The following is a 25,895-nucleotide window of genomic DNA, read 5'->3' on the forward strand; positions in this document are numbered from 1 at the left end:
TAACCACCTTTAAGTTGTTAACAATATTAACTATATGTGCTAAACATGCTTGTATTATCTTTAACCACCTTTAAGTTGTTAACAATATTAACTATATGTGTTAAACATGCTTGTATTATCATTAAACACCTTTAAGTTGTTAACAATATTAACTATATGTGTTAAACATGCTTGTTTTATCTTTAACCACCTTTAAGTTGTTAACAATATTAACTATTTGTGTTAAACATGCTTGTATTATTTTTAACCACCTTTAACTTGTTAACAATATTAACTATATGTGTTAAACATGCTTGCATTATCTTTAAACACCTTTAACTTGTTAACAATATTAACTATATGTATTAAACATACTTGTATTATCATTAAACACCTTTAATGTATTAACAATATTAACTATATGTGTTAAACATGCTTGCATTATCATTAAACACCTTTAACTTGTTAACAAAAACATATATTTCATAAATAAGTAAATATAAATTATATATATGAATGAGGTAGATACCCACGACTTGATCAATTGAAAAGTAGCTCGCCTGCAGAAAAAGTGTGAGCACCCCTGCTCTATGTAATATGGCTTTTAATTTTTTTAATTTTTGCAGCTCCAGACAGATTTGTTTTTGTATTTTTGGTCCAATATGGCTCTTTCAACATTTTGGGTTGCCGACCCCTGGCTTAGGTGGTTGCTGACCCGACCCGGAAGAAGGTGGATAGTTGTAGGATAGGATAGGATAAGTTAGGATAGGATAGGGAGGATAGTAGTTATTTATCCCACTACGGGGAAATTATGTGGTTGCAGTGTGGATACAAAAAGTCAACAAAAAACAAGGTAGGGAAACAAGAGAGAAACAAAAGAACACAAAGGGCATAAAATACATTAAAAAGAAGAGCACAGAGCTGATGTAACCAGCTGCCATTTCAGTGGAGCCATTTCTACACAGAGCTCACAGTAAAACACAACGAAAAACCAAAAAATTAGCAATATATCATACATATTGCGCGCATACGATGGCAACAAGCATTGACATACAACAAATTAAAAAAACCACCGTCCATTTACACTGTGATGGCCTCTGCAGCGCTCCACGCCATCGTCTGCTGGGGCGGATGCACGGTCAGGGACCATTAAGTATGGTACTGTCCAATAAAACACCCTCAAAGATACTACATTGGGTTAAACAAGTGTAAACGTGGACTATATGGGTGTGTTTCATATGTAGAGGACTCTAATAATACTTAAAAACATGTATTTAGTATGTTCAGTTTTTTTAAGCTCCAACTATGAAAATATTTAATTTGTTAATTGTAATCCAGCACGGTGGTACATGGGTTAGAGCAGTGGTTCTCAGCCTTTTTTCAGTGATGTACCACCTGTGAACATTTTTTTAATTCAAGTACCCCCTAATCAGAGCAAAGCATTTTTGGTTAGAAAAAAAAAGAGATTAAGAAGTAAAATACAGCACTATGTCATCAGTTTCTGATTTATTAAATTGTATAACAGTGCAAAATATTGCTCATTTGTAGTGGTCTTTCTTGAAATTTTTGGAAAAAAAAGATATAAAAATAACTAAAAACTTGTGGAAAAAAAGTGATTCAATTATAAATAAAGATTTCTACACATAGAAGTAATCATCAACTTAAAGTGCCCTCTTTGGGGATTGTAATAAAGATCCATCTGGATTCATGAACTTAATTCTAAACATCTATTTTGATGAAGTATTATTCAATAAATATATTTATAAAGGATTTTTGAATTGTTGCTATTTTTAGAATATTTAAAAAAAATCTCACGTACCCCTTGGCATACCTTCAAGTACCCCCAGGGGTACGCAAACCCCATTTGAGAACCACTGGGTTAGAGTGTCCGCCCTGAGATCGGTAGGTTGTGAGTTCAAACCCCGGCCGAGTCATACCAAAAACTATAAAAAATGGGACCCTTTACCTCCCTGCTTGGCACTCAGCATCAAGGGTTGGAATTGGGGGTTAAATCACCAAAAATGATTCCCGGGCGTGGCACCGCTGCTGCCCACTGCTCCCCTCACCTCTCAGAGGGTGATCAAGGGGATGGGTCAAATGCAGAGGACAAATTTCACCACACCTAGTATGTGTGTGACAATCATCGGTACTTTAACTTAACTTTAACTTTACACATACAAACTGTAGCACACAAAAAAGCACATGTATTTAAAAAAAAACGTTATTATGGTCTAACCTTTACTTATAAGTGCGGGAACAGTGGTGTTCGTGTTGGAGGAGTTGTGAATGAATGAAATATGAAATCCGTGATGCAGTCTGCAGGTGTACCTAATGTTGTGTCCCTGCAGTCGTTCACGGCTCCTCCGGCGCGAGCATTGTTGTTTTTGCACTTTTGGCTTCTTGTTAAGTGACTTTTTTTGGGTGGATTCGGTCTTACACGTGGAGGGTTTGGGTGTGGGCTTTGGTTGGTGTGGCGCTCCCGTCGGGGGGTGCCTTCTGCGGCGGGGGTGCATTAACCGGCACCAGGAGGCGGGATTACTGCGAGCCTCACACAGTGCGTCTTCGCAGCAGTTTTATGATTGCTCAGCATAAGAAATACTTTACACACATACAGTTGTTGACAAAATACACTGTACATTATATACCTCAGCTATGGAAATGTATAATATCATTCATATAGCAATACGGCCTCACTGCACAGCAGGCCAGCAGTTAGCCGAGTCCGCAATCCATGGTGAGGCACAATTGAGTGACGTGCCTCAACTGGCTGCTGATCACCGCACCGTCTCTTCTCAGTATTTGAACAACAAATGTGAAAATTCAGCGATTTTGAATAAAAATAATCTAAAACTGGTGAAGTTAAATGGAAAATAACTTTATAGTATAATCACTGAATACATATAACAATTTAATTCATTTTTTTTCTTTTTACATTTTTTTTCTTTCCATGATGGCAGGTGAGGCAGCGCCTCACCTGCCTCCAGTGACCGGACGTCACTGATGCATAAAGTACTTGTTGGACAATGACATTGCTTTCAACACATCAGAGTGCGAAAACTGAGTACTAAGTGTGAACCTTCACACCCCTGCCCTGTCATCCCGACATTTTCCTGTACGCTGGTCATGCTGAAACACAGAATATTGCCATGTATAAATATTGAAGGTCTGAGCTACTACGATCCAAATAACCCACGCTAAACAGCGTGTGCATACTATAAAATTGCATGTACAAACCCCAGAACCATTGACGTTGGCACGTTGTGTAAATGGTAAATAAAAACAAAATACAATGATTTGCAAATCCTTTTCAACCTATATTCAATTGAATAGCCCGCAAAGACAAGATACTTCATGTTCGAACTGGAAAATGTTGTTATTTTTGGGAAATATTAGCTCAGTGGTTCTTAACCTGGGTTCGATCGAACCCTAGGGGTTCGGTGAGTTAGGCTCAGGGGTTCGGCGGAGGTCAAGACACACCCGACTCATCGTGTGAATAATAACTTCTCCCTATCGGCGTATTATGGATACGGTAACAGCAGAAGTTAGACTGACTTGCAGGTGTGTGATTTGTTGTGAGTTTATGCACTGTGTTGGTTTTGTTCTTTGAACAAGGTGATGTTCATGCACGGTTCATTTTGTGCACCAGTATAAAAACATGGTAACACTTTAGTATGGGGAACATATTCACCATTAATTACTTGCTTATTAACATGCAAATTAGTAACATATTGGCTCTTAACTAGTCATTATTAAGTACTTATTAATGCCTTATTTGGCATGGCCTTATTATAACCCTAACCCTCTAACTCTAACCCTAACCCTAACCAAATAACTCTAAATTAAGTCTTTGTTACTTAGAATATGTTCCCCTAGTGTCCAAAAAACTCTAAATTAAGTCTTTGTTACTTAGAATATGTTCCCCATAGTAAAGTGTTACCAAAAACATATAACTTTGTCTTGAATTTTTTTTAAAAACCTACATTTTATTTTTCACTAAAGAAGGGTTCGGTGAATGCGCATTTGAAACTGGTGGGGTTCGGTACCTCCAACAAGGTTAAGAACCACTGGATTAACTCATTTGGAATTTGATGCCTGCAAAATGTTTCAAAAAAGCTGACACGAGTGGCAATAAAGACTGAGAAAGTTGAGGAATGCTCATCAAACACTTATTTTGAACACCCCACAGGTGAACAGGCTAATTGGGAACAGGTGGGTGCCATGATTGGGTATAAAAGCAGCTTTCATGAAATGCTCAGTCATTCACAAACAAGCATGGGGTGAGAGTCACCACTATGTGAACAAATGCCAATTGTCGAACAGTTTAAGAACAACGTTTCTCATTGAGCTATTGCAAGGAATTTACGGATTTCACCATCTACGGTCCGTAATATCATCAAAAAGTTCAGAGAATCTGGAGAAATCACTGCACATAAGCGATGATATTACGGCCCTTTGATCCCTCAGGTGGTACTGCATCAAAAAGTGACATCAGTGTGTAAAGGATATCACCACATGGGCTCAGGAACACTTCAGAAAACCATTGTCAGTAACTACAGTTCGTCACTACATCTGTATGTGCAGGTTAAAACTCTACTATGCGAAGTGAAAGCCATTTATCAACAACACCCAGAAATGCCGCCGGCTTCGCTGGGCCCGAGCTCATCTAATATGGACTGATGCAAAGTGGAAAAGTGTTCTGTGGTCTGACGAGACCACGTTTAAAATTGTTTTTGGAAACTGTGGACTTAAACTGTACTTCAAGTAAGAATGGGAAATTATGGGGACGCTAATTTGTTTAAGATATGTTTTAAAACATGCAGCAGACATGTACCACTTTTTATGGGCATTTTAGAAGCAGTCCTGCGGGCGGGGCAATCTACAAAAGAAACAATTGTTTTAACCACGTCGAAAGTGCGCTCATGGAAGATGCTGGCAATAACTCTCAATGTGCGCTGGAATGTTCCATACTCAAGAAAATACATATTACAATACGTTTTTTGTTTTTTTATAAAGGAGATATGTTAATAATGTCATTTAAAAAATAATATTTAAAAAAACACCAACATGCATTCGAGGAATTTGTTTTAATCAGCCCCTTAAGTCATACAGCTGCTATACAATAGAAACAGTATATTGCTAATTTGATAATGTCTGATATTTTTATTTTTTACAGTCCATATATGTTGACAAGCATATGTAGGATGGATGCAGCAATGGCATTTGACGTTTTTTTGTCTGCTCGTTACATTACTTACGTAACTGGAGACGTCTGTGATGTGTTGTATCTCAAATAGCTGCAATCGCCTGTTTCCTTCTCTTAAGGTATTAATGTGTGATTTCCAAAAGCGCCTGTACATGTAGAGGAAGTAGAAACACGGGCATGTCTGGATGACTCACCTCCATCTTTGTAGTGGTTGTCGTCGAGTTACCGTAACGGGTTGTTATGAAGCTGGCTGTGGCGCGTTCTTTCTGATGTCACTTCCAGTGTGTGGTGCGGTCTTTCTGGCGTCACTTCCTCTCCGAACTCAGTTTGTAAATGATCAATGAGTCCATACAAAGCTAAGAGCCGGAGATTCAAGAAATACACGACACACTTACCCGTGTAAAAAATTATCCAAGGAGGGTTACCTTAAACGATGGTTTAGTGTGGTTGATACACTGCTTTAAGGGGTTATCTGGCATAGTGAAGACCTAAGCTGTCTCCCAATTCAGGGTCTGCATCCTTCGGAGGACCCGGCCTACGCAGCCTCAGAAGGCTGGACCTTCGGAGGCACCTCCGAAGGATGCGTCACCCGTTGTTAAATGGGACAGTCTAGCCTGCGGAAGATTTCCTGGTTGTGTCACGACGTAATGACTCCTGCCGCCCAAATATCCGGGCTGAACAAAGGCGCGCAAAGCATCTTGGGATATGAGGATCAGGATCAGGAGGATCAGGATGCTTTATTATTGTCCATTCTTTAACATGTACAAGACGCATAAGAACTGAAATTACATTTTCGGCACAGTCCCACTAAGAGCAGACATACGTTACAGGGGGACAAGACGGGACCGCCAACGGATCAGCCACTTACGGCGCTCCTTAAAAAAGGTGGGAAAAAGGTGATATTGGGAAAGGTGAGAAGAGTAAAAAATATCAGTCAAAGGCTGGACCCTCGGGATGGGGTCCAGACTGAGTCCAAGGTAAAAAACCTAATTTAGCATATGGGAGGCCACGAAGGATAGTCGCGGTGCATCCTCCGAATACAGGGAAAAGGAGGGCGCATTTGTCGGCTGCATTTGGAGGATCCTTCGAATTTGGAATGAATTAAGAAAGCCTTCGCGCAGCGTTGTGACGTAAGCGGCCTTCAAATTCGCCCTTCGAAGGATGCAGACCCTGAATTGGGACACAGCTATAGCCTTAGTTAAAGGCTCCGTGCCAAGCTGGTCCTTCCTGGGCCAGTGTTTCCCATGATGTGTGGTCAATACCACAGCTGGCTTTTAAGTTGTCCTTAAGGCGTTTCATCAGGGCTAAACCGTTGAGCATTTAGCAGCTCCTCATACAGGATAGGCCTGATAAGACCTGCCCCCACACATCCTTATGACATGACCAGCCCTCCGGAGTTAAGATTTGCGAGAGCATCGTGAAGGCTGTCTGCTGCAGGATATTCATATCTGGCATTGGAAACACTTTAATCTCTTTGCGTGCACTTGATACACCGTCCACGTTGCACTCGCATACACCAGGGTAGTGCACGACTCTGGCTCGGTAGACTTTCAGTTTTTTGGGCTCCTACAAAGGCGTAACTTGCATTGGCGATTCTTGCATCAGTTTCTTCGCCGGTGTTGCATGCACACTACAAGAGACGATACTGCTTATGTCAGTAAACTTGTTCCCTGCAGATAGCTTACAGTAAGACTAGTAAAATCAAAGAAATAGCACACTTTTTAATTTCAATTGGGCCTTTTTAGCCATGCTTTTTGTGTGCAAAATAGAACATTGCTTAAAAGAATTTTAATAGTTGTTGTGTGTTTACATGCATTAAAACAGTTGGGTACTCAAAATAGTTTGACATGGAGTGACAGGCCGTGCATTTCACACTTAGGCCTTCATTGATGTCCTATTTAGTCCGACTTCAGTAGGTGCCTCTCATAATACCATCAATCAATCAATCAATAATTATTTATATAGCCCTAAATCACAAGTGTCTCAAAGGGCTGCACAAGCCACAACGACATACTCGGTTCAGAGCCCACATAAGGGCAAGGAAAAACTCACAACCCAGTGGGATGTCAATATGAATGACTATGACAAACCTTGGAGAGGACCGACGATGTGGGTGACACCCCCGCCCCCCCTCTAGGGGAGACCGGATGCAATGGACGTCGAGTGGGTCTAGCATAATATTGTGAAAGTCCAGTCCATAGTGGATCTAACATAATAGTGAGAGTCCAGTCCATAGTGGGGCCAACAGGAGACCATCCCGAGCAGAGACGGGTCAGTAGCGCAGAGATGTCCCCAACCGATGCACGGGCGAGCGGTCCACCCCGGGTCCCGACTCTGGACAGCCAGCACTTCAACCGTGGCCACCGGACCTGTGCCCCCCCCTCTCCCTTGTAAGGAGAAAAGAAAAGAAACGGCAGATCAACTGGTCTAAAAAGGGGGTCTATTTAAAGCCAGTATACAAATGAGTTTTAAGATGGGACTTAAATGCTTCTACTGAGGTAGCATCTCTAACTGGTACCGGGAGGGCATTCCAGAGTACTGGAGCCTGAACAGAAAACGCTCTATAGCCCGCAGACTAACATTCAAACTAACACTTTCCCAAGTTCCAAACCAAATTCCCGTTTTCCTGGAAATTCAAACTCTTCAACATTCAAACCATTCCAACATTCAAACCATTTCAGCGTTTAAACAATTTCAACATTCAAACCATTTCTACATTAATCCTACATTCCATTAGCATTTCAGTTCAGCGTCAGCTCTTCAACATTCAAACCATTCCAACATTCAAACTATTCTTACATTCATACTACATTCTGTCTGCATTTCACTTCAACTTACAAACATTCTGAATTTATTTAACTTATCCATTCTTTCATTATTTCACTCACAAAATAATCTTACTTATCTCAACATATGAAATGTAACTTACTTCACCAATTATTATGTATTTACTTATTTTATTGTGATTACTTATGGAATATATTGTGAATAAATTGAGAACAGGAAGTGAACAAAAGTTTTAGCAACTGTTATGTAAAAGAAAAGGGGTAGGATTAAATAAGCTCTGCTTCTTCCTACTCCTTTTCGAACATGTTGAAAAGAGAAACTGGAGATTGTGATGTATCATGTTGTATACTTGCATGTTCGAAATAAAAATAAACTCAACTCAAAACTCAACTTCAGCATTTGAGCATTCACTCGCAATTCCTTCTAGTAATATTAATACAGCAACATACTAGATAACAAACTTAGTTAAAGGGGTTGTTTGCAACCTTGACACAAATGCCTAGAGAGCGATTACACAGACCATGAATTGATTACGTGGACCCCGACTTAAACAAGTTGAAAAACTTATTCGGGTGTTACCATCAATTTTACGGAATATGTACTGAACTGTGCAATCTACTAATAAGACTTTCAATCAATCAATCAATACTTTCCAATGTGTTTTAAGCGTTATTTTTCCGCACTCTTACGGCTTTCAGCGTGTAACGGCGCAACTACCCCGGCGCGCTTTGGCTTTGTGTAGTAGCTATCATTGAGTGTATTTTCTATCAGAACAACAACATAACTGCAAATTGTTAGTTGCTTCGCCTAGAATTGCTTTTGTGTGTGTGCATGACGAGACAAGCGTGAGTGACAAGCCTAAATGCCAGATGAATTCCTCAGACCGAGGACAATTTTTTATTCAATATGAAAAATAAAGACACTCTCCTAAACCACTAGCGATAACATAGGGATAGGTGTTCTTCTTATATCTTTTAGCTTGAAAAATGTAACTTTGAGCAGGTTGCAAATAGCCCCTTTAATGAACTCACCTGTCATTTCTTGGTATTCATGTTTAGTTTGGCTATGTTCTGTTTGGTTTGTGGACTCTGTCAGTTTCTGTTTTTTCACTCCCTGTTTTGTTTCCATGACTACCAATCAGTTCACCTGTCCTCACGACTCACGCACCTGTACTCGTTTGGACTCATGCACCTGTTGTTAATCATGTCTGTGTTATTTAAGCTTTTCATTTTCTGTTGGTCGGCCTGGCGCCATCACATTCATGCTCTGCACTCTTGTCACGCTGCTTACTCTGTCCAGGTCATAGTTCATGCTGCTCTTTTCTTGCCAAGTAAGTTTTGTTGATTAATGCCACAGTTACTGTCTTTTGGTTTTTTTGTCCATAGTTCTGCCTTTGTGCGAGTTTTTGTTTTTATAGCCAAGTTTTGTACTTCCGCACTTGTGCGCGACTTTTGTTTATTCCTTTTTTGAGTGTTAAAATTAAATATGTATTCACCTTCACGCCGTGTCCGGTCCAAATCCTTTTCACCTCGGGAAAACAATCCACGCCAAAGTCCTAGTAATGACAGCACCGCAAAGGGCTATAAAGTACTATATGTGAAACAAAAATAATAAGGTGGTGATGGATCAACTTTCTGTTTAATAACAAAGCCAAAACAACAACAACTCAACTGTCCTCATTTGCAGCCGCCCTACCGAGACGCACACACACTGTCACAGGATGCACTCACAGTTTGAAATCACAAAACAACAACTAAAGTCCAGCAGTGTTTTAGCTACTTCTAAATCACTAATCCTGGCCTCCATGGCGACAAATAAAGTAAGTTTCTTACAAGTATCATCCCTGCAGGACAAGGAATAGCTAAACATGCTTCACTATACACCGTAGCTCACTGGCGTCAAAATGTAAAGAAATGCCATTGGTGGATCTACACCTGACATTCACTGTAATGATACCAAGTACAGGTGCGTATTTAGTCGATACTACTATGATTACGTCGATATTTTTTAGCATCACATCTTCTTTTGTTTTTTTTTAAATGCATATTATGTTTATAAACTCAGGAAATATGACCCTGGACACATGAGGACTTTGAATATGACCAATGTATGATCCTGTAACGACTTGGTATCGGATTGATATCCAAATTTGTGGTATCATCCAAAACTAATGTAAAGTATCAAACAACAGAAGAATAAGTGATTATTACATTTTAACAGAAGTGTAGATAGAACATGTTAAAATAGAAAGTAAGCAGATATTAACAGTAAATGAACAAGTAGATTAATAATTCCTTTTCTACCACTTGTCCTTAATAATGTTGACAAAATAATAGAATAGAAAATGACACAATATGTTACTGCATATGTCAGCAGATATATTGGGAGCCTTTGTTTGTTTACTTACTACTAAAAGACAAGTTGTCTTGTATGTTCACTTTTTTATTTAAGGACAAACTTGCAATAAGAAACATATTTTTAATGTACCCTAAGATTTTTTGTTAAAATAAAGCCAATAATGCAGTTTTTTGTGGTCCCCTTTATTTAGAAAAGTATCAAAGTACCGAAAAGTATCAAAACAATTTCTGTACCAGCATCAGCACCAAAAGATTGGTATCGGGACAACACTAATTTGGTCTGTGGTTGGTAAAACGAAAAGTCAAAGAGGGATTCGTTAATTTAGGCTGTACTATTGCTGTCAACTGTTTTTGTTTTTTCAAATCAGATTAACTTTTGAATTGTTTGTCATTACTGCTGTGTGTATATTCTGCGAGCGTTTGTTTGTTGTCATAAACTGCTTGTGGTCTATGTAGCACTCTTGCTAGTGTCTGCCTCAAAAACGTGCTTTGCTTTTAGATGGTAATTTAAACCAAGACAGTTCATTGAGCAATATATGCAGATTACCTTGGTTTTATCTCGAGTCCTGTCAGGGTTTATTTTAAGTGAAATTAGCCACAAGTACACTAGTCGGAGTGTCCTCACTCATCTATACACTGGCGTATGTATTGACCTGACCACTGACCGTATAACAAGCCTTGTCACCTTTTGGGCAACCATCTGCGGTTAAGGTAAACAAATTGTGTGATTAGTCTGTGTTCATCCATCCATCCATCTATCTTATTCCGTTCATCCGAGGTTGGGTGGCTGGGGCAGCAGCCTAAGCAGGGAAGTCCAGAGTTCCCTCTCCCCAGCCACTTCGTCCAGCTCATCCTGGGGGATCCCGAGGCGTTCCCAGGCCAGCCGGTAGACATAGTCTTCCTAACCTGTCCGGGGTCTTCCCCGTGCCCGAAACACCTCCTATGGAGGCGTTCGGGTGGCATCTTGACCAGATGCCCGAACCACCTCATCTGGCTCCTCTCGATGTGGAGGATCAGCGGCTTTACTTTGAGCTCCCCCCGGATGACAGAGCTTCTCACCCTATCTCAAAGGGAGAGCTCCTCATTTCAGCCGCCTGTACCCGGGATCTTGTCCTTTCGGTCATAACAGAAAGCTCATGACCATAGGTGAGGATGGGAACATAGATCAACCGGTAAATTGAGAGCTTTGCCTTCCGGCTCAGCTCCTTCTTCACCACAACGGATCGATACAGCGTCCGCATTACTGAAGACGCCGCACCGATATGCCTGTTGATCTCACAATCCACTCTTCCCTCACTCGTGAACAAGACTCCGAGGTACTTGAATTCCTCCACTTGGGGCAAGATATCCTCCCCAACCCGGAGATGGCACTCCACCCTTTTCCGGGCGGGAACCACAATTGCTTCACACTCTGCTGCGAACCGAACCAGTGACAGCTGAAGATCCTGTCCAGATGAAGCCATCAGGACCACATCGTCTGCAAAAAGGAGAGACCTAATCCTGTAGTCACCAAACCGGATCCCCTCAACGCCCTGACTGCGCCTAGCAATTCTGTCCATAAAAGTTTTGAACAGAATTGGTGACAAAGGGCAGCCTTGGCGGAGTCCAACCCTCACTGGAAACAGGTCCGACTTACTGCCGGCAATGCGGACTAAGCTATGACACTGATCATGCAGGGAGCGGACCGCCACAATCAGACAGTCCGATACCCCATACTCTCTGAGCACTCCCCACAGGACTTCTGGTCGATTGCCTTCTCCAATGCCTTCTCCAAGTCTGTGTTTGTACATGATAAATGCAATATTTTTTGGGGGGGTTTTGTATGATAATATGATCATCGCATGCGTTACGACAATCAACTTCTTTCAGACTGAGGTGGCCTCGATATTCCTGTTGCTTCGTGTCCTTGTTTTATTTACAGTCCTCTTCCACGCGAATAGTTGTTGGCAGGGTGGAGCTGTCGGGTTCATCAGCAGTTTGCAAACGGCAACTGTCAGCTGTCAGCGTGCTGCGGCTTGAATGCGACGCAATCAATAATAATGGCGGAGCTTATGCAGATTTGAGGAGTTGTCTGACAGCGTTTTCCACAAGTTACCGTTGTGAAGCCAGTGAAAAGGCTTGGCTGGCTTGTCACATCATCTGTGGATTAAATGGCCTGTCATCATGTGAGCGGTGCCAACTTTAACATATTTAACTGTCTCTGCTGTCAGCAGGGTGTGAAATGCAGAGAGGTGATAGGATGCTAACAGGTCTTCTATCCCAGTGGAAAACCTGCAAGCTGAGCGAAGCACTGTCATTGCACCATCTAAATGAGACTGATGGGTTAGCATGAACAGCATTTGTTTTACTGTTAAGTATGTCCACAACAACATTAATCCCTATAGGGAATGCAACTTATAAATAAGTCCAGACACCTCCCACTTTAAAGACTGTGGTGTAAGCATATTCTTGGAAATGAGGGTGGAATTTACAAAGCTATGCATGCTATATTCCTGTAAAGACTTACGCATGTATTTTCAAGAGAACTGCTTTTTCGACTATAAGCCGCACCCACTAAATGTTATAATGTTTTTTCATAAATAAGTTCGGGGGTCAACAACCCACAGCTCTAGTGCCGCCCTAGTGGCTCCCTGGATTGTTAGAAATCCCACTGTTTGTTATACAGGCTTCACTGATGAGAGTATTTGGCAAGTTCAGTTTTGTCCTACTAATTTCATTGAAGTTTGTATGTACATTTTTCTTCGACGCTGCCACAGAAAGACGTGTTTTATGCCACTACTTATTTGTCTCATTTTGTCCACCAAACGTTTTATGCTGTGCATGACTGCACAAAGGTGAGCTTTGTTGATTTTATTGATTTGCTGCAGTGCTTAACAGGCATATTTGGTCAATCCATGACTGCAAGCTAATCGATGCTAACATGCTATTAAGACTAGCTGTGTGTACATGTTGCATCATTATGCCTCGTTTGTAGGTATATTTGAGCTCATTTAATTTCCTCTACTTATGTCCTCTGTGTATTTAATATAAATATTTGCATGTCTCATGACACTTTATCTGTATGTAGCATTTGCTGCATTTCTCATAGTTGTTTGTGTCCCATGTTGTTCCAGACCACAGCAAACGTTACCCAGCTTGCAAAGATTGTAATAAATCCACTAGAAGAAGACAGCCTGCCGTTTCCTTAAACTTGGACACACACATTTATACCTTTGGCCATTCTGAGCCAGTAATATCCAGAAGTTGTCTCATTCTCTAAAAAGCCTCCTTTTTACTAATGATTTCCAATGTTGCAAAATTGTGTAAGAATAAAAATTAAAATAAAACATTTCTGTCAACGAAGATTTGCGTCAGCCTTTGATAGTAGGCTAATATAGCTAATATAGACACTTATATCATGTGTTGCCTTCATTATAACACTTATATTAGGCTTTTAATTTTTTGCGGCTCCAGACAGATTTTTTGTGTTGTATTTTTGGTCCAATATGGCTCTTTTAACATTTTGGGTTGTCGACCCCTGCTTTAGACGCACCGGACTATATGCCACGTTGTGAAATGAAATAGTTACATAAAGCCCATCCATCCATCCATTTTCTACCGCTTATTCCCTTTGGGGTCGCGGGGGGCGCTGGAGCCTATCTCAGCTACAATCGGGCGGAAGGCGGGGTACACCCTGGACAAGTCGCCACCTCATCACAGGGCCAACACAGATAGACAGACAACATTCACACTCACCTCCACACACTAGGGCCAAGTTAGTGTTGCCAATCAACTTATCCCCAGGTGCATGTCTTTGGAGGTGGGAGGAAGCCGGAGTACCCGGAGGGAACCCACGCAGTCACGGGGAGGACATGCAAACTCCACACAGAAAGTTCCCGAGCCCGGGATTGAACCCAAGACTACTCAGGACCTTCGTATTGTGAGGCAGATGCACTAACCCCTCTGCCACCGTGAAGCCCAGTTACATAAAGCGATTTTGTAAATGTTTATTTATGTAGATACTGTAATTGTTTTTAAGTGGTGTCTATAACACGGTAGTAAAACGACTGATCAAACAAAACAGAAAATTCATTGATGTCTTCATCATTTATGAAATTAATATAATGATTTCCTTTTATTATTGCTGGGTTGCAATCACATGATCTAGAGCAGAGATTATGTAATTTCACCAATTTGTGTTAAAAATATTTTATGCCAACCAGTATTTATAATATGCAAGTGTCGATGCTGTCTAGAACTCGGCAGAGTAACCGTGTAATAATCTTCCATATCAGTAGGTGGACGCAGGTAGCTAATTGCTTTGTAAACGTTGTATCTAATGCTTAAACCAAAAATAAACAAAAGGCGAGTGCCCCTAAAAAAGCCATTGAAGCTTAGGGATGGCTATGAAAAATGAAACTAAAACTGAACTGGCTGCAAAGTAAACAAAAACAGAATGCTGGACGACAGCAAAGACTTACAGCGTGTGGAGCAGACGGCGTCCACAAAGTACATCCGTACGTAACATGACAATCAACAATTTCCACACAAAGAAGGATAGCGTCCGCACAACTGAAATAGTCTTGGTTTGCTAAAACAAAGCAGGTGCGGGGAATAGCGCTCAAAGGAAGACATGAAACTGCAACAGGAAAATACCAACAAAACAGGAAGAGCCACCAAAATAGAAGCGCAAGACACTACACACAGGAAAACAGCAAAAAACCCTAAATAAGTCAGGGAGTGATATGACAGGTCGTGACAGTACACCTACTTTGAGACAAGAGCTATAGGCTTGGTTATGGTTTAAAGTCATATCCAACAATTGCAACAATGACTTTTTACTGTCAATATCAACTACCAAGTTTGCATTTTTTATGTTTTCTGCTGGTGGTGTGCCTCCGCATTTTTTCAATGAACAAAAATGTGCCTTGGCTCCATAAAGGTTGAAAATCACTGATCTAGAGGGACTTCTGGGATTCAGGCGATGGTCCACAGTCCCATCAGGCTACTGTTTGTTCAGCTGCATCAGCGCCGATTTGGGCGTATTCTGAAAGGTTTAGAGGCAAATGTATTAGCGATCATGAAAAAAAAGATTTAAAACTCTTCAGACAAATAATTTTGAAAGATTCCAACCGTCCATCATCACCGAGACGTTTCTGCTGGCTACGACCTCACTTCATTTGACACTCACAAGGATGTAGAAAAGAAAAGATTGGCGGCACATCATGTCTTTACATCTGAGGGGTGCACAGATGAAGCATTAATCCGTGAAATACATAGTTGGATTTATTTAAGCATTGCTAAGTAACGTATTTGATTGACGAGACGAGTGCCGTGCTGCTGTGATCGTGACCCGAATTAGAAAAAGGATACGTTTGATTGCGTTCGATATCCTGCTACGAATTTTAGTCCGTCATCTAGAATTCATGTCTGCAGTTGTTTTTATGGTGTGAAGTTCATATGTTGTCTCATTATTTAGCTAAAGATGCCACTGTTGTTCAGCAATGTTTGTTAGCAATGTCAAGGTTCAGTATTTGCTGTTGAGTTTACAAGAGATATATTCATCTAGTTTATTAATACTATTAAGTATGAACCATTCCCAGTGAAGGTTGGACTCTGGCAAGGCTGCCCTTTGTCACCAATTCTGTTCTTAATTTTTATGGACAGAATTTCTAGAGGTAGTCGGGGCGTTGAAAGAATCCGGTTTGGTGGCTGCAGGATTAGGTCTCTGCTTTTTGCAGATGATGTGGTCCTGATGGCTTCATCTGACCAGGATCTTCAGCTCTCACTGGATTGGTTCGCAGCCGAGTGTGAAGCGACTGGGATGTGAATCAGCACCTCCAAGTCCGAGTCCATGGTTCTCGCCCGGAAAAAGGTGGAGGGCCATCTCTGGGTTGGGGAAGAGCTGTTGCCCCATGTGGGGGAGATTAAATACCTCTGAGTCTTGTTCACGAGTGAGGGAAGAGTGGATCGTGAGATCGATCCGTTGTGGTGAAGAAGGAGCTGAGCCGGAAGGCAAAGCTCTCAATTTACCGGTCGATCTACGTTCCCATCCTCACCTATGGTCATGAACTTTGGGTTATGACCGAAAGGACAAGATCACGGGTACAAGCGGCCGAAATGAGTTTCCTCCGGAGGGTGGCAGGTCTCTCCCTTAGAGATAGGGTGAGAAGCTCTGTCATCCGGGAGGAGCTCAAAGTAAAGCCGTTGCTCCTCCACTTTGAGAGGAGCCAGATGAGGCGGTTCGGGCGTCCTGACCGGTAGGAGGCCTCGGGGAAGACCCAGGACACTTTGGGAAGACTATGTCTCCCGGCTGACCTGGGAATGCCTTGGGATCGCCCGATAGGAGCTGGACAAAGTGGCTGGGGAGAGGGAAGTCTGGGCTTCTCTGCTTAAGCTGCTGCCCCCTTGACTCGACCTCGGATAAGCGGAGGAAAATAGATGGATGGACGGATATTTTCTTGATGGTAACGAATATCACCAAAGACGCTATAGTGTGGTCATCCGTGTCGAATAAAGCACTTTACTTTCCTGCACAACAACAACCAAGCATTTTAGTTTCTGTTATGAAAATATGGTGGATTGGACCAACAATCACAATATTTATGACTATGACTTAACATGACGTTAGTTTATTTGCACAAGCAGGTCTTCGTGGTTATATTTAGGCATAGCAACCACAAATTAACACAAACTAATGCGATGTGTTGTCCTTTCTTTACGCTTCGTTCTGCTATCAAACACTAATAATACCTGTATAGTAGAGAATAAACTTAATTGCATTACAGAGAGTTTCTCAAACAAAGCACATGTTCAAACAATCATTTTACAAAGTGATCGCGGCGTGTTTATTATAACACAGGAATAGAGATGTCCGATAATGGCTTTTTTGCCGATATCTGATATCCCGATATTGTTCAACTCTTAATTACCGATTCCGATATCAACCGATACCGATATATACAGTCGTGGAATTAACACATTATTGTGCCTAATTTTGTTGTGATGCCTCGCTGGATGCATTAAACAATGTAACAAGGTTTTCCAAAATAAATCAACTCAAGTTATGGAAAAAAAATTGCCAACATGGCACTGCCATATTTATTATTGAAGTCACAAAGTGCATTATTTTTTTTAACATGCCTCAAAACAGCAGCTTGGAATTTGGGACATGCTCTCCCTGAGAGAGCATGAGGAGGTTGAGGTGGGCGGGGTTGGGGGGGCCGGGGTTGAGGTGGCGGGGGGTAGGGAGTAGCGGGGGGTGTTTAAAAGTTAAAGTTAAAAGTTAAAGTACCAATGATTGTCACACACACTAGGTGTGGCAAAATTATTCTCTGCATTTGACCCATCACTCTTGATCACCCCCTGGGAGGTGAAGGGAGCAGTGAGAAGCAGTGAGAAGCAGTGAGAAGCAGCGCTGGCCGCGCCCGGTAATCATTTTTGGTGATTTAACCCCCAATTCCAACCCTTGATACTGAGTGCCAAGCAGGGAGGTAATGGGTCCCATTTGTATAGTCTTTGGTATGACTCAGCCGGGGTTTGAACTCACAACCTACCGATCTCAGGGCGGACACTCTAACCACTAGGCCACTGAGTAGGTGTAGCGTCCCGGAAGAGTTAGTGCTGCAAGGGGTTCTGGGTATTTGTTCTGTTGTGTTTATGTTGCGTTACGGTGCGGATGTTCTCCCGAAAATGTGTTTGTCATTCTTGTTTGGTGTGGGTTCACAGTGTGGCGCATATTTGTAACAGTGTTAAAGTTGTTTATACGGCCACCCTCAGTGTGACATGTATGGCTCTCGATCAAGTATGCCTTGCATTCCCTTGAGTGTGTGAAAAGCCGTAGATATCATGTGATGGGGCCGGCACGCAAAGGCAGGGCCTTTAAGGTTTATTGGCGCTCTGTACTTCTCCCTACGTCTGTGTACCACTCCGTACAGCGGCGTTTTAAAAAGTCATACATTTTACTTTTTGAAACCGATAATTTCCGATATTACATTTTAAAGCATTTATCGGCCGATAATATCAGCAGTCCGATAATATCAGCAGTCCGATATTATCGGACATCTCTACACAGGAATGAGGCGTGTAACAAATCCAAGTATGTGTGGTGAGACTATGTGAAGTGATTATATGAAGGGTGTTACCAGGAGTTGTTGAAGGTGCGTGTTGAGCGAGGTGCGGATGTACAGGGAGGGCAAGGCAAGCTCGGAGATCCAGGGGTAGGAGCGAGGCGTCAAGGTCCGTGTCCAGGCGAGACGTCGAGATCCAGGAAAGCAGCCAGGGAACCGGAGGGAATTCGGGGAGACGAGACACACTGCTCGAAACCAGGAAACGGATGAACGCTGCTGGATGGCGACACAGGACACAAGACGATGGGCACAAAGAGGAGAAACACAGAGGGAGCAAAATGCACATAGAGATGGAGATGTGTAGACTTACTGTACAGGAACAGGTAGCTACGTTTCGGTGCTGTAGCGCAGGTTGCGCTGGCTTAAGAACGTGGCGCCTCATCAGCGTCGGGTGTGCAGATTGCAGATTTGGAAGTGTGCAGGAGAGCGCGCCTAGGAATGCGCCCGCCCGTGACATCCATTCCATAATTTAGCTACTAGCTAATCATAGATTATCCGCATCTCTGTATAATCCACAGGGTTCAAAGCTTGAGAAAATAGTCGCGGTTTATAGTCCGGAACCAACGTATGTCATAATCCCTCTCTTTCACCAGTTCATTGAATGGTCCTCATCTTCGACTGTACAGCTGTTTGCTAATTGTGCATCTATGATCTTTTCTTGCAGCGATTGGCGACCCGGTGAGACTAGAGTGGTACAACCCTCAGGGGGAGCGCATCCAGCCTTCTAAGCGCATGGCACTGCACACAGAGATGTCGAGATCCCGGCTAATCATCTACAACGCCATCATCGAGGACGCCGGCATCTATCGCTGTCAGGCGTCCGACACCAGTGGTCATACGGCGGAGGCCTCAGTGGTGCTGGAGATATACCGTAAGTTCTATATGCACATACATTTCTGCACAAACCTACATCAAGAAATAATAGACTGTGCGGGCACTAGCCAATAATCATGTTTCAGCTTGATGAATACCCTTAACACAATATTGTGTTCAGGCGTAGGATTTTTTTTCTGTGTGTGTGTGTGTGTGTGTGTGTGTGATCCCTCTCTACCTTGTAATTAAAGTATAATGACTACTGGCCGCACCATGGGGACTCTGATCCTGCCAGGCATAATGAGGGATATGGCACTGGGGCCAACCTTCCTTTGCTGACCCAGCACTATATCCTGGGAAAAACTTGAGGCTGGAAGGCGCAAAGGTGGGAGGGAGTTGGATGGTGGTTAGTATTTCCACAGTTGCATTACACGGGCATCATCCTCAATGCTAACTTGTAATTGGACACCTTTGTTCTCTTGCTGTGACCTGATCTTAAGACATCCGAAATAAAAGCATATATTTTACCATCCAGGGTAGACGAAGCACATTGTCGCAGAATGGTTTGGTATTTTTATATGTACCGTATTTTTCGGAGTATAAGTCGCACCGGAGTATAAGTCGCATCGGCCGAAAATGCATAATAAAGAAGGGAAAAAACATATACCGGTATAAGTCACACTTTTTGAGGGGAAATTTATTTGATAAAACCCAACACCAAGAATAGACATTTGAAAGGCAATTTAAAATAAATAAAGAATAGTGAACAACAGGCTGAATAAGTGTACGCTATATGAGGCATAAATAACCAACTGAGAACGTGCCTGGTATGTTAACGTAACATATTATGGTAAGAGTCATTCAAATAACTATAACATATAGAACATGCTATACGTTTACCAAACAATCTGTCACTCCTAATCGCTAAATCCCATGAAATCTTATACGTCTAGTCTCTTACGTGAATGAGCTAAATAATATTATTTGATTTTTTACGATAATGTGTTAATAATTGCACACATAAGTCGCTCCTGAGTATAAGTCGCACCCAAACTATGAAAAAAACTGCGACTTGTAGTCCGAAAAATACGGTAGTTTTCACTTTAAAACCAGTACAATATATAGATTTTTTTCAAAGAACTAGACAAGGCCATTTTGGTAAATAAAAAATGTGTGTGAATGCTGACGATCTAAAGCCAAACTGAACTCCCAGATAGCCTTAAGTAACCAAAAAATATGAGCAAAATGACCTAAAAAAAAGCTAGCATGCAAACACTACTATAATAACATAACAATAGTGAAAGTTAGCATTAGTGAAATACCAAAATATATGACACTGAGGTGTATACCTGCGAAAACAATCTAGCATGCTAATGTTAGCATGCTAATATGCTAACTGTAACATGCGTCAAGTACCAAAATATATTATTCTGAAGTTTTTTGCCTGAAAATGTTGTTTACAATGCTAGCCTGCTAACATTAGCATGCATCAAGTACCAACATGACTGAGGTGTATACCTACAAAATTAGCTTAAAAAAAGCTAGTACCGTATTTTTCGGAGTATAAGTCGCTCCGGAGTATAAGTCTCACCGGCCGAAAATGCATAATAAAGAAGGAAAAAAACATATATAAGTCGCACTGGAGTATAAGTCGCATTTTTGGGGAAATGTATTTGATAAAACCCAACACCAAGAATAGACATTTGAAAGGCAATTTAAAATAAATAAAGATTAGTGAACAACAGGCTGAATAAGTGTACGCTATATGAGGCATAAATAACCAACTGAGAACGTGCCTGGTATGTTAACGTAACATATTATGGTAAGAGTCATTCAAATAACTATAACATATAGAACATGCTATACGTTTACCAAACAATCTGTCACTCCTAATCGCTAAATCCCATGAAATCTTATACGTCTAGTCTCTTACGTGAATGAGCTAAATAATATTATTTGATTTTTTACGATAATGTGTTAATAATTGCACACATAAGTCGCTCCTGAGTATAAGACGCACCCCCGGCCAAACTATGAAAAAAACTGCGACTTATAGTCCGAAAAATACGGTACTGACTGATTTTGCGTAACATCAAACTAGGGTTGTACGGTATACCGGTATTAGTATAGTACCGCGATACTAATGAATCATATTCGGTACTATACCGCCTTTATACCCCCGTCGTCGTCACGTCGTGATATTGCTGGTTTACAAGCAGAGGAGCGTGTTCGGCAGCTCACAATCACAGAGTACTTACGAGCAGACACAGTGTGTAGACAGAAAAGGGAGAACGGACGCATTTTGGCTTAAAAACTAACAATAAAGGTGAAGTTATAACACTGAAACACCCTCAGGAAGAGGTGCTTTAAGACATGTGGCTAAACTCCAGCTGCAGTCTGCAGTATTTTAGCTACTTCTAAATCACTAATCCTCGCCTCCATGGCAACAAATAAAATAAGTTTCTTACAAGTATCATCCCTGCAGGACGAGCAATAGCTAAACATGCTTCACTACACACTGTAGCTCACCGGCGTCAAAATGTAAACAAACGCCATTGGTAGATCTACACCTAACATCCACTGTAATGATACTACAAGAGTGTATCTAGTCGATACTACTATGATTATGTCGATATTTTTTAACATCACAACATCTTCTTTCGTTATTTTTTAAGTTATATTATGTTTATAAACTCAGGAAATATGTCCCTGGACACATGAGGACTTTGAATATGACCAATGTATGATCCTGTAACGACTTGGTATCGGATTGATACCCAAATTTGTGGTATCATCCAAAACAAATGTAAAGTATCCAAACAACAGAAGAATAAGTGATTATTACATTTTAACAGAAGTGTAGATAGAACATGTTAAAAGAGAAAATAACCAGATATTAACAGTAAATGAACAAGTAGATTAATAATTAATTTTGTACCACTTGTCCTTAATAATTTTGACAAAATAAAAGAATGGAAAATGACACAATATGTTACTGCATATGTCAGCAGACTAAAATACGAGCCTTTGTTTGCTTACTTACTAATAAAAGACAAGTTGATTTGTATTTTTACTATTTTATTTAAGGACAAACGTGCAATAAGAAACATATGTTTGATTTACCGTAAGAATTTTTTTTGTTAAAAAAAAGCCAATAATATTGTTTTTTGTGGTGCCCTTTATTTCGAAAAGTATCGACAAGTACCGAAATAATTTTGGTACCTGTACCAAAATATTGGTATCGGGACAACACTACATCAAACAGTACCGTAACCGGTTGCAGACTAAACGCCACCTCAAACATTTGACGGGGAAACTCAAGCAGCACTCAGACCAGACTAAGCCAAACTGCTTCCAGGTAATGTTGCAATCTGCCATGCCAACAAAGCAAGTATGCCTGAAAGAAGACACTCAAACGTAAAGTAAGTGTCCACTTTCCAATAATTCGCTAGCACCCTTCTAATTTACACTGGCTTTTTCATATACATGCTACTAATTAGCATTAGCAATTTTACATGGCGATTTCCACACCTACAAATGTGATAACGAAAAGTACAACTAAGATGCATGTTATAGTCAAACTGGTGTGTATTAAGTACAATACTATAGTATTAACATTTTGTAGAACTCAACATTAAACGAGACTGGCACATTCAGCTTCACGGCAAAGACTGCTTCCTGGCTAGGCAACACACCACAGCCTAAAATAAGTCCACAATATAATACTTGCAAATGACACCCAGAAGTGTAAGAAAACAATATATAACAATTGGACAGCGCAGTTATATTTGTTCAATATAAAATAAAAATATATCATTTATTTTTAAACAATTAACATGTATGACAAAGAAGTACTGACAATTTGTATCGATTCCCAGGTATCGGAAAATGGCAATGTGCATTGCGTTATTCCCCGAGTCACTGAATGAATACATCATAGAAACCAGTACAGAGTATTCCTTTTTTCAATGAGTGTGTACTCGAGTATTTCATGTCTGCTTTAGTGCATAAGTAGGTCAGGACTGGCACTGGCTGAGGGTTTGGCTATTTCTCTTTGTCAGCATGTTGTGTTTTCAGTAGTGATGTGTGGATCGATACTGAACTATCGACACTGTTGATACCAAATCTTTAAGCTCAGATATACGTTCTCAAATTAAAATATTGATACTTTTGTGTCAGGTTCAAACACTGATGACATCTATTAAACAGACGAGAAGCAAGGAATCATGCAGAGACAGAGTTCAATTTGGCTCAATGAGGAGACACGTGTTTTGGGCTGTATTCTAGTTACAGATCCAAACTACGTTCTAAAAGTCCAGCCCGCGTGCTTCCTCTATTTATTTGGAAGGTCCCTGCTTACATCACTGAAGCTGTCCCTGAGGGAAGGGGGTAATCACGACAACTCCAGTAAGACACAATATATGATTATACAAAAATGCAAATGTGTTGACGCTGGTGCTATCGCCCCGTCTCTGCTTTGTCTGTGTCTCGGTACCCGATGTTCGGCCTTGGCAGTCAGCAGGCCGAGTCTGGACACAACACTGATAGAGATGGCTGGCAATCTTTTGGATTGCCAGCTTTACACAGATACAACAATACAGATAATAACTATAGCAACGGCCTTTAAGCATAAAGTTGTGTGATAATATATATACCGTAGTTTTGAGACTATAAGTCGCAGTTTTTTTCATAGTTTGGCCGGGCTCCCGTGCGATTTACATATGTTTTTTTCCTTCTTTATTATGCATTTTCGGCAGGTGCGACTTATACTCCGGTGCGACTTATACTCCGAAAAATACGGTACTTGGTTATTCTAACATTTTGATACTTTTGTTGTTTGAGATCATGCATATCATTAACAGTAACATAGTGTGAATTAAGTAACTAAATTATTGAGATTCCGTCTGAATGAAACGTTGTGGTGAGAAAAATAAAAAAGTAATATATACAGTATTGGACATTACACTTCTTTCTTTCTTTCTTTCTTTCTTTAGTTTATTTCGAACATGCACACACTTACAGTATAATACATCACACAATTTCATATCATTTCACTTTACATCATGTCCGAAAAGGAGTAGGAAGAAGCAAAGCTTATTTAATTCTACCCCTTTCCCACTTCAGAGCGTTTACAAATATATAGAATCATTTACTGACCTTTTTATATAATAAAATAACATCAGTGAATTAGTATACACAACAGTTTTGTAATATGTAATTAATTAATTCAGTCATTATTAACATACTGAGATGAAGAATATCTTACTTTCAATAAGGTTGAAAGTATTTCTTATAGTTCTTCTTTGTACTTTGTAAGCACTATTATTTTGAACAACCTCTCAGTACATTGTTTAACTTCTTTACTTAATCCATTCCATAATTTAATTCCACATATTGATATGCTAAAGGTTCTAAGTGTTGTATGTGCATATAAATATTTGTTCCTCTAAGGTTATATTTCTCCTCTTTAGTTGAGAAGAATTGTTGTAGATTCTTTGGTAGCAGGTTATAGTATGCTTTGTACATCATTTTAGCTGTTTGCAATTTTACCAAATCACCAAACTTTAATATTTTTGACTCAATAAATAAAGGGTTTCACTAATCTCACATTGGGGGAAAAATCCTAGATTTATTTAGGTAGAGTTTCTTTAATAATTCATAATCTGGTGTCACGAAATTTTACAAGGCAAATGCAATAAACGGCCATTGTAAACTTTGTTTATTTAAGAAAATTACAATGTGTATTCTAAAACAGCAACTGTATGTATCCTTTTATTGTCGGCTATTTGTAGCCACTAGATATAGAGTTGAATATAAATATGATAACACATTCCGTGCAGAATAACGCCATCGTTTGTTTCGCCCTGTAATTTTACATTGCTTAAAGATGAATACCCAAGGGCAGCAGCATTTAAAATACAACATTTTTTCAATTTCACCAGACACATTAGGTGTATTTGCACAAAGTATCGGATCGGTATCGCCGATACCAGCCTGAATTTTACTTGGTATCGGATTCTAAAGAGAATCAGTGGTATCGCACATCGATAGTTTTCACAGACATTTTTACACCATGACTTTGTACAATACAAAGTCATGGGCGGTATAGCTCGGTTAGTAGAGTGGCCGTGCCAGCAACTTGAGGGTTCCAGGTTCGATTCCCGCTTCCGCCATCCTAGTCGCTGCCGTTGTGTCCTTGGGCAAGACACTTAACCCACCTTCTCCCAGTGCCACCCACACTGGTTTAAATGTAACTTAGATATTGGGTTTCACTATGTAAAGCGCTTTGAGTCACTAGAGAAAAAGCGCTATATAAATATAATTCACTTCACTTCATTACAATCTGAGTAATGTATTTAATGTACATGTACTTTTGCCACCATTAATCTCGTACCTTCAGTCAGCACACTATGTCAGTAAAAATTGGGAGTAGGTGCTTGTTACTACCCTGCCAAAACCAATAATTATTTAGCCTAAGCCCCGTTTCGGCCACACTAATTCATCGTTTAAGGTTCCACTCCTTGGATATTTTTTTTACACGGGTAAGTGCGCCGTCTATTTCTTGAAACTCCGGCTTTTAGCTTTGTATGGACTTATTGATCGTTTACAAACTGAGTTCGGAGAGGAAGTGACGTTAGAAAGAAATCG

The 25,895-nt window shown here is 40.6% G+C and overlaps 1 protein-coding gene across 3 annotated transcripts in view; it reads left to right on the top strand.

The window, feature by feature from the left end:
• The window catches only part of LOC133622452 (neural cell adhesion molecule 2-like), an 801,647-nt gene that overhangs the window by 578,079 nt on the left and 197,673 nt on the right, over window positions 1-25,895 (top strand). For all 3 annotated transcript variants that reach the window (XM_061985218.1, XM_061985216.1, XM_061985217.1), the window contains exon 3: window positions 19,099-19,305. In XM_061985218.1, the coding sequence (XP_061841202.1) occupies window positions 19,099-19,305 (207 nt within the window). The remainder of the gene's footprint in view (window positions 1-19,098; window positions 19,306-25,895) is intronic.

This window comes from Nerophis lumbriciformis, linkage group LG23 (genome assembly GCF_033978685.3).
Source record: "Nerophis lumbriciformis linkage group LG23, RoL_Nlum_v2.1, whole genome shotgun sequence".
Lineage (NCBI taxonomy): Eukaryota > Metazoa > Chordata > Actinopteri > Syngnathiformes > Syngnathidae > Nerophis > Nerophis lumbriciformis.